Source organism: Palaemon carinicauda, chromosome 1 (genome assembly GCF_036898095.1).
Source record: "Palaemon carinicauda isolate YSFRI2023 chromosome 1, ASM3689809v2, whole genome shotgun sequence".
NCBI lineage: Eukaryota > Metazoa > Arthropoda > Malacostraca > Decapoda > Palaemonidae > Palaemon > Palaemon carinicauda.
The window spans coordinates 297919918-297938037 of record NC_090725.1 but is presented as its reverse complement, the minus strand read 5'-3'; the positions used below and the strand labels follow the sequence as shown (position 1 = coordinate 297938037).

The window sequence follows — 18120 nt, the reverse complement described above, 5'->3', positions numbered from 1 at the left end:
ATTGTATTCTTTCCTTTAACACCGTCAGTCATTAACTTACAGCAATTATACATTATTGTATATGATATCTATTTTAACATTGTTACTGATCTTAAAATATTTTATATCAATTACTCAGTACTTTTCATATAGTTTATTTATTTCCTTATTTCCTTTCCTCACTGCACTATTTTTCCCTTTAGGAGCCCTTGGGCTTATAGCATTCTGCTTATCCAACTAGGGTTGTAGCTTACCTAGTAATAATAACAACAATAATAATAATAATAATAATGATTATTTATAATATTAATGATAATAGTCCAGTAACAATTTGATTGAAGAATTCATTGTTGTAATTTAAAAGTTAGAAATCTAGCATACCTCATTAGTACCATTTCTTCCATTCAGATATTTCGACTCTAACGTATACATTCACGAAGACATCCGGGAGGGCGTCGTGCGAGTGTGTAGAATGCTGCTTCACACTCGTTACCCAAAGTATAGCACGGAAGGATACGGGGCTTTGTATGCTCGTCCTCCTGTGATTTACACTAGCAGCACAGTCCGTCCGGGTCTTCCACAGCACATTGCGGGAATGGTGAGATAATTTTCTGACTATGAAAACTTTTTAACCCTTTTACCCCCAGGCTATTTGGAAATTTCCAACCCTTAACCCCCAGGGGGTTATTTTTTTCCCAGCACATTTTGCAGTATATTTTTTTTAAATTGCTCTAACAGCCGTAATTTTTGTCATAGAGAGGTCAGGTTGGTCTCATTCTCTTGGAAAATGCCTGAATTTTCTCAAAGAATTATAAAAAATATGAAAAAAAAAATTTTTATAGCATTTTTTTGCAAGGACGTACCGGTACGTCCATGGGGGTAAAGGGATGGCTTTTGTGAAACGTACCAGTACGTCCTTTGGGGGTAAAAGGGTTAAAACTAATTGAACTATGACCCATTGCTGGTGTGGTGCCGTAATTAGAAACTGTGTTTGTTTATTAAATCTATGGAGTTTTTATCATCATTTATTATTCCGCAATTTGTGCATAAGTATTCTTGAATTTCAGTTGGGTCTGGGATCAGGATGTGTGCGTGTAGTGCCATGCAACACTATTGTCGGTTCTCCGGTCGCAATGGACACGGCGGCCCTCGACCGCATGTTGGCCGAAGATGTTGCGGCTCAAAAGAAACCACTCCTTGTGATTGCCAATGCAGGTGAGAATAGTATATACCTCTGGTAATAGTGTGCATTTGAGTGTGGCTACAAAAACTGGTACCCCTGCCAAAACGGTAACTAGAGGGGCACTTAGTAGAGCGCAGACCTCCCCTGCAGCAGCTTATTACTCGACCTTTCGCTCGACCTTAATCTTGACCTTTGACCTTAACGTATTAATTGGTGTGGATTTTCATGCACTCAAATATGAACCAAGTTTGAAATCTGTAACAACAATGTCCACACTTATGGCTGATTACTTGAATTGGCCATTTTGCTTGACATTTGACCTTGACCTACCAAAATTTAATCATTTCCAGCTTTTTAAACAGTTAATCTCTGCAAGTTTCATTACGATTAAAATTGTGGCCTGGAAGCTGTTCACAAACACACACACAAACAAACGCACTAACGGGATAAAACATAACCTCTTTCCATCTTCGTTGGGGGGGGTAATAAAAGTTTCTGTTACAAAAAGCTTACTTAACTAGATATTTACTTTACTGTAGTGTAGTTTATTTTTTTATTTCCTTTCCTCACTGAGCTATTTTTATCTGTTGAAGCCCTAGGGCTTAAAACATCCTGCTTTTCCAACAAGGGTTGTAGCTTAACTGGTAATGATAAATAATCATAATAGTGGCAAATTCTCATTTTAATATAAAGACATCTTGACATTATTTTCATTATATGATGTGTTAACTGGAAAAATCGTTAGTGGCTTTTGCTGTTTATGAAATCATTGATTGCTTATTACATTTTCTGTAAAATGAGACAAAACGCAAAAACGACTGTATTTCTAACGCATGAATATCTGGAAAAATCGTAAGTGGCTTTCATAATTTATGAAATCCTTGATTATTTATATTTTCTATTAAGGGATACAAAAAATATAAGTCACAGGACTGTATTTCTGTTGCGTAGATTTTCTATTTATTAATTTTTTTCCGTTGATTCTTTTTCTTTCAGGAGGTGGAGCTGTCAGTGGAGTAGACAACGTAGGAAGAATTCAAGAGCTGTGCAATTCATATGAAGCTTGGCTACATGTCGAGGGGCATGCTCTCGCAGCTTTAACCCTTCCAAATGCGCCAAATCTGGTACAGTTCCTCCTTATTATAATATGACTACATGGCAATGCCATGACTGCTTTGTTTAGCCTATTCATGTTAGTCATGTAAGAGCTTATCATTTTAACGAATCTTACCTAACTTCATTAGCTATTACCCCTTTGAAGCGTAAGTTGTGGAATGATCTTCCTAATCGGGTAGTTGAATCGGTTGAACTTCTAAAGTTCAAACTTGCAGCAAATGTTTCTATGTTGAACAGGCTGACCTAACTCTTTTTATAGTTTATGTATAGAATATCTGTTTGATGATGTTACTGTTTTTAAAATATTTTATTTTCATTTTTCATTATTTCTCATATCATTTATTTCCTTATTTTCTTTCCTCTCTGGACTATTATTCCCTGTAGGAGCCCTTGGTGCTTACAGCATCATACTTTTCCAATTAGGGTTGTAGCTTAGCTAGTAATAATAATAATGATAGTAAGCATCCCGGCAAATAAAATGATACCCGACAGCTCATAGAACACTGTCCTGAAGCTTCAATTAATCCTCTTATCTTGAACATCTTCCCTTAGGGTAGGAAAGGCTGCTACTTTCTCTCTTGGACTGGACAGTGGAGGTCAAGCGACTTGTTGTCTTTCGCTCTTGTATTCTCTCTTATTATTGTTGTTGTTATTATTATTATTGTTATTATTATTGTTATTATTATTATATTTATTATTATTATTATATTAATTATTATTATTATTACAGGCTAAGCTATAACCCTAGTTGGAAAAGCAGGATGCTATAAGCCTAAGGGCTCCGACAGGGAAAAATAGCCCAGTGAGGAAAGGAAATAAACTACAAGAGAAGTAATAGAATATCTAAAAACAGTAACAACATTAAATTAGATATTTCATATATAAAATATGAAAACTTAAAAGAACAAGAGAAAGAGAAATGAGATAGAACAGTGTGTCCGAGTGTACTCTCAAGCAAGGGAACTCTAAATTCAAGACATTGGAAGGCCCTGGTACAGAGGCTATGTCACTACCAAAGACTAGAGAACAATGGTTTGATTTTGGAGTGTCCTTCTCCTAGAGGAGCTGCTTACTATAGATAGGTAAAGAGTCTCTTCTACTCTTACAAACATTGAAGTGCTGAAGTCTTTTGGTCTTCATTTTTATCTGTACTGTATTCACACTCGTGTAAGAATTTTTCATATGATGCACCATGAAGTTTTATGGACTTTCTGTTCCCATTCATTATCCGATAATAACCTTTCGGTAATAGTCTTAAGAGCCAAAATTCTGCAAATATTCCCACTATTGTGGAAATGATTTTTGTGGCAGAAATGTAAGTAATTCTGTTAGGAACTTTGAGGTTTCTTAATGAAATTTGTATTATAATTTTCTCCATTTGCTAGTTTACTAATTGGAGTAGCTCGATGTATGGTGATTTGCTCTTTGTGTGCGTCTTGTTAATATATTGCTTATACTCAGCTCCTAGTTACATTACACAATTGTATTAGCAAGGGAAATGAATCACTGGAACAATCTGCCATAACCCCTACCCTTGCTTTGTATGAGGGTGTTCAGGATTCTTTTGCCTCTAAGGCATGAGACCTTGCTTGAGGGTATACTCGGGCACACTATTTTATTTGTTTTTATTCCTTAGGTTTTTTTTATTTTTACAGTTTATATATGAAGTATCTTATTCAACGGTGTCACTGTTCTTAATGTATTTTATCAAGATTTCATTACTTCTCTTATAGTTGATTTATTTCCTTATTTCCTTTAATCACTTGGCTATTTTTCCCTGTTGGGGACCTTTGGTTTATAGCATCCTAATTTTCCAACCAGGATTGTAGCTTAGCTTATAATAGCAATAACAATACCAACATGAGCGAACAATCCCAAGTGAGTGTTCCTTTTGAAGACATCCTTGCATTCCTCCATGAGTAACAGATTGAGGGATGCGACTTTTGACGTAGCATTGATTGCCACTTTAGTGCACCTCGAGGATTGAGGCCATCCTTGGAGCTGTCCTGGTTGGATTTGATTCGTTTAACCATAGATCAAATAAACGATTATATCTGTGGATTCAAAAACTTATCAAATCCAGCCGATTAAATAGTTAAATAACATCTTTCTTCCCCTCCGATATTAGAGGCAAAGAAGGTTCTGTTCACCTGAACAGGCTGCATTATTTCCACTGCAGGTTTACCCGTAGGTGTTACAATATCAGAATCGTTACAGGTTCTTCCAATCTCTAAACAGAAAGGACTTGGCAGCAGTAATTGAAATAAAGGAAACGAATTTAAAAAGCACACAACAAAAATCATAACTCGTTTATTCAAAAACTTTATTTACTGTACAAAGGATTTGTAAACATTCCAAGAATTTGAGGAGGCATTTGATGATGTTGAGGTATGACACCACCGTAGGGCTTACATCAGCAAGCAAAGGGGCACTGTCTCTGCTAGCTGATGAAGTGGATGCACATCTGGGTACTAGGTGGTGTCCCGCACTTGTATTAGTAACAAAGTTACAATCCTTGCTGGAAAAGCAGAATTCTTTAAGCTCAAGGGCTCCAACAAGGAAAATTGCCCAGTGAGGAAAGGAAATAAGGAAGCATATAGAATAGTGTACCTGAGTGTACCCGCAAGCAAACTGTAACCCAAGGCATTGGAAGACCTTGCTACAGAGGCTATGTCACTACCCAAGACTAGAAAAATTTTTTTTATTTTTGGAGTGTCCTCCAAGAAGACCTGCTTACCATAGCTGCTGCTGGAACTTCACGGTTGAAGGCTATCCGGCATCTCCTGAGCGAAAGGCATTTTGCACAGATGTCTGGGTACCTGTGACCGTTATCTGCAGCTGTCTACCAAAAAGAAGTAGGTCATCATCTGTGATTGGTGCTGTGGAAGGGATACTTCTCTGCTCTGAGAAACTCTAGCGCAGATTGCCCGCGCTCACCACCTGTCATTATCAGTCTCATTAATGAATTCAATGACTGATCCTGCTTGCACTGAAAATGTTTTCCAATTTAAAGGAATCGGGTTGTATAGCTAGGAAAAATACTGCTAAAAGTTTTAAAGTAATAAGCTCTTAAAATACTTTGGTTTTGTGTCTCAGAAACAAAATTTATTGGAAATTATTTTTTTTTACTTCATTATTGGTTCATTTTGAATGAAATAAATACCGTATTTCCCGTATCATAAGACGCACCTTTTTTCCACCAAAATACCCCGAAAAATCACCCTGCGTCTTAACACAAAGAAAGACTTGTATAAAGTTTGACAACCCTCAAATACTCAACTAATGACATGAAAGCACTCATACTCACCAGATACAAAATATAAACCTACAATTATTATTCATATGTAATAAATAAATTTATTTATATATTGCTTTTCATTTAGTGAAGTTCTGCAGCAAGCAAATTATTTGTTTATTTAGGTAATCAGCTGATGACTCGCCAATCCCTTTCTACAAGCAAACATGCCAAGAAGTGGTCTCCTAGCAGACGACGCTGTGTTCTATTAGTTGTTTATGCAGTATTTTATTTATTTTCTCACTTTTTTTTATATTTTGTAATGAAGCAATATTTTGATAACGATTTTGTTGCCCGAGTTCCAAAATAATACAAACAAACAGTAGTTGAATATGACCTTGGTATGAACATGTTAGTTGAGTGCAGTGTTACCAAGTTTGAAGAAAAGTAACTAGACTTAGAGTCCCATACATTAGCAAAAGTATTCAACTTAAAGGAATTTTTGGAGACTTCTTTGATCCATAGTTAATTTTGAGGGAAAATTTGTAAGCTATATGAGGAATTTGGGAAATATTACTGGAATTTTACTTCTTTACCAAAAAGTAGATTAAGAACATTGGCAGCACTCCGTTAATGTAAACAATACTTGAAACACCAAACAGAAAACACTAAACGTGTAGTTATGGTGGCAACTATGATAGGTTTAGAGGTTTCGTATGTAGAAATGTGATAAAATTGGGATAACCAGCGTGCAACTAATTAATATTAACTTGATCCTTTAGTAATGCAACCAAAATGTGAAAATTTACTGTGCCAAATAGAAATCATACTGACTAGAAATTGCTGCTAGCTTAGTTTGTAAAATCCTCATTTTTTCCCCAAAACTGCTCTTCTGAATTAAGGGTGCGTCTTACCACTTGTAACGTCTTATGACACGGGAAATATGGTACCTTTTAAGTAACTATTTGAAATATTTATCAATCATGGTCCAACTAAGTTTTCCTCTTTCCATTTCAGCCTGCCAAAGTTGGAGACAGCATGACACTGCCACTTTCCTTGTGGTTGGGTGTTCCTTCAATTCCCCATGTTGTATCCTTTTATAAAATTAGCTTGTGTACCATCAAAGCTATGTTGCAGTCATGGTCAGTTTCTGAATATTATGTAAGTTTCTTTTTTATTTTTTTTTTATAATGCACCGGGGTGCTGTTGGCCGCTGTAGTAACGTCCCTGACTGGTGATCGCCAGACTATGGTTTGAGTTCTACTCAAACTCAGTTCCTTTGGACGCTCCAGCCTCACCATCCTTGTGAGCTAATGATAGGGGGTTGGGGTAGCCTATAAATCTATATGCTGAGTCATCAGCAGCCACCGCCTGGTCCTCGTGGGTCCTAGTTTGGGTGGAGAGGGGACTTTGGCACTGATTATATGTGTATATAGTCAGTTTTCTAGGGCATTGTCCTGCTTGCTAGGGCAATGTCATTGTCCCTTGCGCCTGCCATTCATAAGCGGCCTTGAAACCTTTAACCGTGTATAAAAGCATGATTTTATTAGGACCGTGAATTCAGGTTACTGTCTGACACATGAAATTGAAATTTGCAAGAATTAGATAACCAAGGTTATTAAATTCCGTACAGTTTGACGCGTACTATTATTAGTATTTAATTGGAAATACGAGCTCTAGAGACCAAATCGAACACACTTATTATTTATTTTCTAATCTCATTTATTTACATACTTACATACAATCACATACACTTAATTTCATGCCTTCACAATTTTAATTTTGATATTCTTAAAACTGTTTCTTATTACCAATTTTATATAACCCTGTATGGCTGTATTGCCCTCAGTACACTGTTGGCTTTAAGGGTCCTTGTATTTTACCTCCATTCATACTTCCTTTCTTCATCTTGCTTTGCAACTTCTAACTTTTACCTCAGTGTAACATTAAGGTTTTACCCTAGATGGACTTGGATGCTGAATGGCCTCTCTGGGTCCAGCACTAGGCAATGTAGCCTAAATCCTTAAATACAATCCAATTTTCTACAACTATTACACCATTAAAGTTTTACATATCTGACAATAAAAGTACTTTTCAAATTTCAACAAAAGGTGCACGACCTGTCTATCTAAATCATTTATGCTCTTGATGTAGACTGAGGTGGTATGGTCATGTCATAAGAGATGAGCAGTATATTGGGAGGAGAGTGACGGAAATGTAGGTACAGGGAATGAGAAGGAGATAGAGACCAAAGTGAAGGTGGATGGACTGTATTAAGGATGACCTTTGATCAAAGGGATTAACCGGTGATGGAATGTGGGACAGAGGTAGATGGAGAAAGCTGGCCAGAAACATCGACCCCACATAAAAGTGGGAAAAGATGCAGACAAAGAAAAAGAAGAAGAAGTACTTTAAGTTAGGCTGTTGATTTATACAATCTTCAATCTCCATGAACTTAATATTAAATCATATGTTCGGACTATATATGAGTTCACAGCCCGATTCTTATGTCTACACACTGCTCCAATATAGCCTTCTTTGCAAGAGCTTCTGAAGCTCCCAAATGACTTGTGCACACACTATTGGAGACACCCAAAGGGGAATTGGCAAACTATTTCATATCTAAACATCATCTTCCATTGACAATATTGATAAATTTACACTATACTGTATTTACCTTCTATTCCATTTGTCAGCTTTAAACACAAAACATCCGAACCAATAGAGATAAGAAAGCGAACCCACCACCTATGTAATACAATAATAAGTCCAATCAGCTAACTAACCCTCTGACAATCTCCTTCACTATCAACAACTCCACGTGACCTGACGTCACGTAAACTCATATCTTCACTAATTATCACTACTTATTTACAGTATTATAAACAGGCTGGGAGGAACGTAGAGAGGAGAGGTCCCCTTTTCTGTTTCAATTGTTTGATGTCGGCTTGGTATATGTAGGCCTATGTATGTATGTATTAGAAACAATCTTCTCTATACAGTATATTATATATTCACCCTTTCTAATAATACTGCCACACTTAATAATCATTCAACTACTGTATTCTAAATTCTCTTAGTTAAAATACATCATCAAAATAAATCCTCTACTAATCAAATATAACATTTACAAGTGCAGTTTAAAACACTAGTTAATTCCCTCTTTATTAGATGATCCATCACTCACATTGGCCTATTGGAAATGTCCCTGCCTGGTGATCTGCCGGACTTGGGTTCGAGTCCCACTCGAGCTTAATAGTTTTTTTGTAGTGTCTGCGACTTCACCATCCTTGTTAGCTAAGGGAGTTGAGTTTGAGAGAGCTTATAGGTCTACCTACTGAGTCATTAGCAGCCATTGTCACTGTCCCTTGCCTCTGCCATTCATGATTAACCTTTAAAAGAAGACAAGAATTGGTGAAAACTGGCAAATAGAAGGCAAATAAACCAAGTAAACAAGTTACAGAATATTGTTATTTTAAAATTAATGGATGTCAGTTTGATTTTTCAATTTCACTCAATATATATAATGGATTTGAGGGATACTAATAAGATATATATTTAGGAAGTGTTTGTATGTATGGGAAGCTAAAAGTATATTCTATATTCCTTAACATGTGATCAGACATTATACAGGGCTTGCGAAGCTTCGGCAGTTCACGCAGCTGGACTGACGGCTTTAAATCTTCACGTCCGCCTTGTGTCACTTCCGCTGTGGTGCACATTACAGGTTAGTGCATAGAAACATTAAGAGTTTATTTGCCATATTGATGGATAAATTATGAAAATTCTATTCATTTTAAAAAGAAATTACTTTTATGCCTAAAGTTTATTTGCCATATTGATGAATAAATTATGAAAATTCTATTCATTTTGAAAAGAAATAACTTTCATAATGTGTAAAGTTTATTTGCCATATTGATGAGTAAATTACTGTATGAAAATTCTTATCATTTTAAAAATAATTACTTTAATAATGTGTTAAGTTCATTTGCCATATTGATGAATAAATTATGAAAATTCTATTAATTTTAAAAAGAAATTACTCTAACATGTAAACATTGTCGTAATAAGTGAAGTTATATCCACTTAAACTATCTTGTGCTAACATTCGTAATGTTTCTCACAGGTCTTGGGACAGAGTGGTGTCGTTGCTCGTTTCCAACATGCTTTCGAACTGAGCCATGCTTTACAACAACATCTAGCGTCTCTTCCTAGAATACGCTTGCTTGTAAGTTTCGCGAGGATGACGGTAATGCTTTTGCTTTTAAGAGGATAGTTATATTCTTATAAATTAGATAATTGCAAGATTTATTCATATGCAGGTTGATGACGGCTCACGTCATTTTTACGAGATTTATTCATGTGCCAGTTGATGACGTCACGTTATTTTTAGAAGATTTATTCATGTGCCAGTTGATGACGTCTTGCGTTATTTTTACAAGATTTATTCATGTACCAGTTGATGACATCTAACGTTATTTACAAGATTTATTCATATGCCAGTTGATGACATCTTTTGTTATTTATATAAGATTTATTAATATGCAAGTTCATGACATCACCTTATGTTTACGAGATATATTCGTATGCCAGTTGATGACGTCTCACGTTATTTTTACAAGATTTCTGTATAAGCAAGTTGATGACATAGGTTATTTTATACAAGATTTATTCATATAGAAGTTGATGATGTATCATTATTTATACAAGTCCTCAGTTATGTCTGTTGAAGTATATTTTCATGGTAATTTAAGAGTTCTCCATAAACTTAGTCCTCTGTAGGGATTGCTAATATTTTATTGCAGGCAACGTAAGAAAGATTAGATGATAAATATGCTACAGAAAAGTGAGTGACCATTAAAATAATAAAGGTAGTATAGGTAATTCGTTAAATTTTATCTGGATTTATGAGGTTATTGTTAGAGAACAGTAATAAGATATCGCAGCTCTTCAAAGATCAACTGGATCATTAACAATGATAATTATATTCTATATTTCCAGATTTTTTCTCTCAAAAAATATCACTATTTCAGTTGCTGAGAACAGAAAATTTAGATAATAGCTCAATAGGTCCATCACTTAACCATTTTACCCCCAGTCTCTTTGGAAATTTCCAACCCTTAACCCCCAAGTAGTTATTTTTTTCCCAGCACATTTTGCAGTATATTTTTTTAAATTGCTCTAACAGCCTTAATTTTTGTCATAGAGGGGTCAAGTTGGTCTCATTCTCTTGGGAAATGCCTGAATTTTCTCAAAAAATTATCAAAAATATGAAAAAAAATTTGTTATAGCATTTTTTTGCAAGGACGTACCGGTACGTCAATGGGGGTAAAGGGATGGTTTTTGTGAAATGTACCAGTATGTCCTTTGGGGGCAAAAGGGTTAAATGAATGGTCATATATATTTATGATATTTACTCCATAGAAATGTATTAACTTTCTTTTGTCGAGATCAAGTAGTGTTCAAGTGGTCTAGAAAATAGGATACTGTATATGTATTTCTTATCTTGAGTAGATGTATATTAACCATCCGCCATATGACTTAAACGAACAAAGTTTCACCAATACGAATGATATAAAAAATGATGATTATAAAAGTAGAATACAGTATATGAAAAATTACAAATTATGACTGAATTGGATAATTCTTATCTTGAATAGACTTACCATCCACCGTACGAATTGTGAACTAACGAAGATCCGCCACTATGGATGATAGAAAAAAAAAATTATTAAAAAATTTGAATATGAAAAATTACAAATTATGAATGAATTTCAAATTTCATGGCTAAGTAGTAAATTAGTTCCCATGGCTGATGCTTCGCTGTTTGCTGAAAGTCATAAGAAAAGTTTTTGCTATGTTGTAGATTTATTAAAACAACAAGAGAGAGAGAAGGTGTCTTGCCTAAGAAATAAACTTGAATCTTCTTAGCTTATAAAATCAAGAAATTGTTTCAAAAATGATTTAGAATAGCAGTGCATACACTTATGAATTGCTAGAATTTCAAAGTCCTCATTTTATAAAGTTCCTACTCTCTCAGTGCTGTACCATTACAATGACAAATGTCGTAATTTCCTGTTGCTGATACGACCCCATGAAATATTAAATAAGATTTTAATTTAGATTAAAGAGTACTTTAATCTAAAATCATACACAAGATTATAAACCACTGAAATATTCAAATCTTGATTTATATTTACAATGGAAAAGTTCTGAATAAATTTTATTGATAATGTAAGTACTGTAATAACACCAGCCAGGAAAGAATCGAGTGTAGAAATTCGTAGAATATTTTATATTCGTGCCTCTGAGGATTTTTATTTTTTTCAGAGTCCGACACCACCTGGGGGAGGAGCCGCTATAAGTATTCACGATTTGGTTAATAAGCCAGTTGGCACAGTGGTAAGTTAACTCCTTTTCTTTGTCAAATAGAGAATATGCTTTGAATAAAGATTATGTTATTCATCAAAGCTCGTTTGTTCCGTAACTAGAATACAAACCTTGCCATCTAATAGGGGTATTACTTTCGGCTTAGCTGAAATGACGAGCCATTAATTTTTAACGAGGGTTAACTACCCACACCGCTAGTTAGCTAGGGTAGGGAGGGTAGCTTGCTTCCGCTCCCCCTCACACATCTGTGATTGAGCTCACTTTGCTTTCGGCTCGGATGATGAACGGACGTTGCTGTTCTTCATCCTCGCCGACAATTGGCAGCCATTAATGCTTTTTGCTTTTTCTTTTTTCTTAGACTGTGTGTGTGAAGTTGACTTCTGCGACCATGCGCACCTGCCCTGGATTCTCCGACCGCCCCTGTGGAACATTCATGTCGGCGGTCGAGAGACATCCTCACGCCCTTTGTCCTTCTTGCAGAGGTCAACAGTGCGATAGTGTCAACAAGTGTAGGGAGCGGCCTTCTTCCCAGTGGGAGAGGTTTTTGCGATGGCGGAATAAGAAGTCCAAGGGGGATATTTCTCCTTCGAAGCAAGAAAAACCCTAGGCCTCTTCTTCCGTCGCCCAAACCTCCTCCGAAGCTCCTAGTCAATCGGTCTCTTTCGAGAGACCGTCGAGTAGTAGCATAGACCAATTTATTTCTGACCAACCCCAGGTCTTGAGAGATAAGGTTGCTTCCCCCAGTGAAGCAGCACCACCTCTCCCACCAGGGAAGGCCTTGTCACTAACTTCCGTGTTTCAGATTTGGTCCTCCTTGGGTCTTACAGGTTCGTCCTCCAAGGAGGCATTGCTTGATTTCATCCGCATGGGTACTTCTGTCAAGCAGTTGTCGTCACCATCAGAGGTAGATCCCCTGACACTTGTCGACGTTGTTGTGTCAGAGGTGTCTCATGCGACATCACCCATCTCCTCTGCCACTCCAAACTCTACGGTAGCTGCCGACTTAGTTTCCCCCGTTCCTGACCATCCTCCGAGGGGGAAACTAAGTTCATCATCGGTCTCTCGTGCTAGTGTTTCTTTCCCTCGGGGGAGTTCACTTACAGAGACTCCTCTTCGGAGGACTGCTGACAGTCAGCTTGCTGATCCATCGGCCTCCAGAGGGCGCATCCGTCGGAAGGCGGAAGGCTCGCCTTCCTCTTCACTTTAGAGGCATTCCTTCACCTGCGGTGATAAGGCACCTCTTTGGTTCAACGTCTTCAATGCAGTCCCCTGCAGAAGAGCCTCTAGACCGATCATCCATCACTGCACCTGCAACCAGTCTTGGGACTTCGGTCCTGGACCTCTCTGCAGATCGTTCGTGATCTCCTTCGATGGATCATCGTCCTTTTAAAGGACACGTCGACCATCCAGCCATCAGACCTGCCGACCTTCCATCGCCGTTCCTGTATGAGCCTAATAAACCTCCACCAAAGTGCGCTATTGTGTGCCATTACTCTCTCCCTGCGCACCACCACGCTCACCAGCAGCTCGTCAGTCACCAACACTTCGGCGCACAACCCATCCTGCTCGCCCTTACAAAGGGCAGCAACCTCACGCGCTTGCGTGCCAACATGTGCCTACGCGCCATGAAGATCCTCAGTGCTCACATGTGCACATGCGCCCTCCATCACATGCGCATCCTGCGCAAACACGCTCAGGGTCGCCTACCCGCAACCACACTACAACACACTTGCGCTCTCCTGCATGCCAACGATCTCCTGCGCGCCAGCGCTCTCCTGGACCTATGTGCCCACGCGCCCACGATCTCCTACGCGCTAGCGCCCACCTGCGCGCCAGCACTCAACTGCGCGCCAAATTTCTCCTACGCTCCAGTTACCTGCGCGCCAATGTTCTCCTGCGCAACAGCACTCTCCCGCGCTCCAATGTTCTCCTGCGCAACAGCACTCCCGCGCTCCAACATGTGCGCCCCACATCACCTGCGCATCCGTGCTCTCCTGTGCGCCATCTTGCGCGCCAACCAACGCACCAGTCAAAACCTGCACGCCATCACTCTCCTGCACGCAAGTTCGTAAGTGAGGCAACAACCTTGTTGCCCTCACCTGCACGCCAACTTTTACCTGCACGCCAGCGCTCACCAGTTTTGCGCTCACACGCGCGTCATCATTCTCATGCGCGCACACAGAGATACACATGCGCGCCCTCTCTCTCCTACAGATGTGCGCCAACACTCTCCCGTGTGCGTGCAAACATTCTCCTGCGCGCATGCGCGCTCTTTCTTCTTCGGACGCGCGCCAACACACACTCACGTGCCCGCGCGCTCATCATGATTCTCCTGCGCGTGCGTGCGCCAACAGTGTCCCGTGTGCGAGCACCAATATTCTCCCCCGCGCAAGCACCTTTTTAGCGCCAATATTGTCCCGCGCGTGAGCATGCGCACCAACAGGAACGTCATCCGGCAAGGTCGCCACCGCCTCATTCCCCTCCTCGCAAGCGCATACCATCGCGCATTGTGAGAGAAGGGAAACATGTAGATGGGTTCAGGATCCCTAAGCTGCATTCTCAGGCAAACCCACCTATTCCAGTAACTCCTCCCAGGGAACTTTCGGTCCCTTTCCCTTCAGGGAGTCTGTCTGACAGTGCGTCTGTCAGCCAACAGCCCTGGTTCAATGCCTTGCTCAGAACTGTAAACCAGGCTTTCAAGCCTCTCCTGTCTGATCTAGGGTATGGAACCATGGCTTCCTCTACCCCTTTGAAGAGGAAAAGAGGAGATCCGGACGCGGTCATTTCCTCGAGGGTGAAACCGACTCCACTCAGACCATCGAGGCAAGTTCTTCCTATTCCTCAGACTAACTCTCCATCCCTTTCGGACTAAGATCTCCCTGCACCTAGGGAACCACGCGAAGAGAGACTTCCCCCCATCGCACCAATGGAGGAAATCTCTCTTCACGCCGAGAGTTCTTCACAATCTGAGAATAGAAGGGACATGCCACACTCATCGATGTTGGAGTCTTACCTCCTTCCCCGGAAGAAATCTAAAGACTACAAAACCATGCCAAAGTCCTCCACTAGGGCTAGGATTGAGCCAGCCAGCCACTCATGAATGTCTGCGATTTTCCCCAAAATGAGCATTTGGGAATAGGAGGAGACTTCGCTGCAAGTCCTACAACAGGAGCAGACCAGCAGGAGTCAGAACATGTATTCTGGCAGGTTCTGACTCTAATGAGGGTTCTCAACGGGTTTTCCAACCCAGAGATTCCCATTCGAGAGGGCAAAGCCACGGTCCTAGACCACTTCTTTGGTACTCAAAAACCCTCTAAGACCAGTGCAGCCCTGCCCTGGTCTCTAGGGGTGAAGAGTACCAGTGACAAGATTGCCCAGCAGCTCTCCGAGATTTCCTTCTCCAACCGTTCCGGTACCACGAACAAGCTCCTCCCACCTCCTTGTGTACAGCAGAGGAGGTACAGTACTTCGAGATCCTGGAGGATCCTAGTTCAGCTCTTCCTCTTCACCACTCGCTGGAAGAGCGAACTAGGGGAGTCCCTCTTGAGACTCTCCAACCGGCAGGTCTCGTTCTCGGCAGCCGAGATCCTCAACCAGGAGAAGGTCACGAAGTATGCTATGCAAGCTACTTCGTGGCTTGATATCTTGTTGGGGACCTTAGTTATCTTGATACGATCCGAGGATTTCTCCAAGGAACGTACCAGTAAAGCTATGGAAACTTTTCTTCTCTCTGGTACTTGCACGATCGAGTTTCTTACCCTCCAAGTCTCGAACTTGTGGGCAAAGACCATCTTGAAACGTTGGGATGCAGTAGCTGAGAGATTCCACCAGAAGATCCCTAGCGTCAAGCTCAATAGGCTCAGACATTCCTCCATAGAGGTGTCTCATCTTTTTGAGCCTAAGGATGTGGAACATGCTGCTGAGAGGTGGAGGAAGTCTCATCAAGACTCCCTCCTCCATAGGGCTTTAACATCTAAGCCCTATAAACCTCCAGCACCACAGCAGTCCCGTCCAACCAAGACCACAACAACGACAAAAACTGCAGTGAAGACAACGGTGTCTAAGCCCTTTCTTGTCAAAGACAGGAAAGGCAAGAAGTCCTCCAGGGGAGGTAAAAATCCTAGAAGGAGCAGCCGAGGCCGCAACCGCTAGGATAGGCAATCCCCCTGCATTTCCACCAGTGGGGGGATGCCTACAAAGTTGTTCCTACAGATGGAAGTAACTCGGGGCTGATTCCTGGACAATCTCCGTGATCGGTCTAGGATATCGCATCCCGTTCATAACATCTCTACCTCCCCTGACCAGGTATCCAGTGTCATTGAACTCCCTTGCCATGGGATCGGCAAGGGGGCCAGCCCTTCGGGCAGAAGTCCAGACCCTGTTGAAGAAGGGCGCTCTCCAAGAGGTCCTCAACGGATCCCCAGTCTTCTTCAGTCGACTTTTTCTTGTAAACAAGTCGTCTGGAGGCTGGAGACCAGTCATCGACCTCTCAGCTCTGAACAAGTTTGTCAAACAAACTCCGTTCAGCATGGAGACTGCAGATACGGTCAGTCTAGCAGGAAGACCGCAAGACTTCATGTGCACACTGGACCTAAAGAACGCGTACTTCCAGATCCCAGTCCATCCGTCTTCAAGGAAGTACTTAAGATTCAGCCTAGACAACAGAATATACCAGTTCAAGGTGCTGTGCTTCGGTCATTCCACAGCACCACAAGTCTTCACCAGTGTTCACCCTAGTGTCATCTTGGGCACACAGGATTGGCATCCGTCTCCTCCATTATCTGGACGACTGGCTAATCCTAGCAGACTCGGTGTCAATCCTTCTTCCACACCGAGACAAACTTTTGAGACTTTGCCAGGATCTGGGGATCATGGTAAATCTCGAGAAGTCCTCTCTGCTTCCCACTCAAAGACTGGTATACTTAGGCATGATTGTAGACACCATTCTCCACAAAGCCTTCCCATCACACGACAGGATAGCAAGGCTGAGAAAGGTAGCAAGACCTTTTCTCAGATGAGAAGAACTTCCAGCCCAATTGTGGCTACATCTCCTCGGTCACCTTTTATCGCTGGCCCGTCTAGTTCCCAATGGTCGCCGCAGGATGAGATCCCTCCAGTGGTGACTCAAGTCCCGGTGGAATCAAGCACACGACTCCCCGAACATCCAGATCCCTATGGGACCTGCGGAACTGACAGACCTCCAGTGGTGGGGGATAGACGAGAATCTATGAAAGGGAGTGGATCTTCTCGTCCTCCCCCCGGATTTGATGCTGTTTTCAGATGCTTCAAAACCACGTGCTGCACCACACGACCTCAGGCCTCTGGTCAGAGTCAGAAAAGTACCTCCACATAAATCTCCTAGAGATGGAGGCCGTCGTTTTGGCCCTTCAACAGTCCAACAGTTCCTGGCAAGTCACTCTGTGGTAGTGATGAGCGACAACACCCCAGTAGTGGCCTACATCAACAAACACGGCGGTACTTTTTCGCAGAAACTATCCCATCTAGCAGTAGAGATACTGAGATGGGCCGAAATCCACTCGATACCACTATCGGCGCCCCTCATTCCAGGCAAAAGGAATGTGCTCGCCGACAACCTGAGCAGAGCATCTCAGATAGTGAGTACCGAGTGGTCTTTGGATCATCTAGTAGCCAACAAAGTCCTGACTTTGTGGGGTTCTCCGACTGTGGACCTCTTCGCAACGGCCCTGAATTTCAGGCTCCCGCTGTACTGTTCCCCAGTCCCAGACCCCAAGGCTCTCTGGGAAGATGCTTTCCAACAACGGTGGGACAACATCGATGTTTACGCCTTTCCCCCGTTCTGTCTGAGGAGGAGGGTACTAAACAAGACTAGAACATCGGTCAATCTTTCAATGACCCTCATAGCTCCGCTATGGCATCACGCAGAATGGTTCCCGAACCTTCTGCAACTCCTAATGGAGCCACCAAGAGAACTCCCTCCATGACACAATCTACTCAAACAACCACACGCCAATATCTTCCACAAAGCCGTAGCTTCGCTGCAACTTCACGCCTGAAGACTATCCAGCATCTCCTCTCTGAGAGAGGATTTTCACAAGTTGCGATTAGGATGTCTGGATATCTGTAAAAATCATCAGCATCAGTCTACCAGGCAAAGTGGAAAGTCTTCTGTGGTTGGTGTCGTGGAAGGGGTATCTCTCCACTCGATGCCACTATTCCAACAGTAGCGGAGTTTCTC

The 18120-nt window shown here is 41.1% G+C and overlaps 1 protein-coding gene across 2 annotated transcripts in view; it reads left to right on the top strand.

The window, feature by feature from the left end:
* Positions 1 to 18120, top strand: part of LOC137658002 (pyridoxal-dependent decarboxylase domain-containing protein 1) — a 62722-nt gene that overhangs the window by 26338 nt on the left and 18264 nt on the right. For both annotated transcript variants that reach the window (XM_068392722.1, XM_068392730.1), the window contains exons 5-11: positions 388 to 577; positions 1047 to 1194; positions 2159 to 2286; positions 6531 to 6602; positions 9136 to 9240; positions 9640 to 9741; positions 11844 to 11915. In XM_068392722.1, the coding sequence (XP_068248823.1) occupies positions 388 to 577; positions 1047 to 1194; positions 2159 to 2286; positions 6531 to 6602; positions 9136 to 9240; positions 9640 to 9741; positions 11844 to 11915 (817 nt within the window). The remainder of the gene's footprint in view (positions 1 to 387; positions 578 to 1046; positions 1195 to 2158; positions 2287 to 6530; positions 6603 to 9135; positions 9241 to 9639; positions 9742 to 11843; positions 11916 to 18120) is intronic.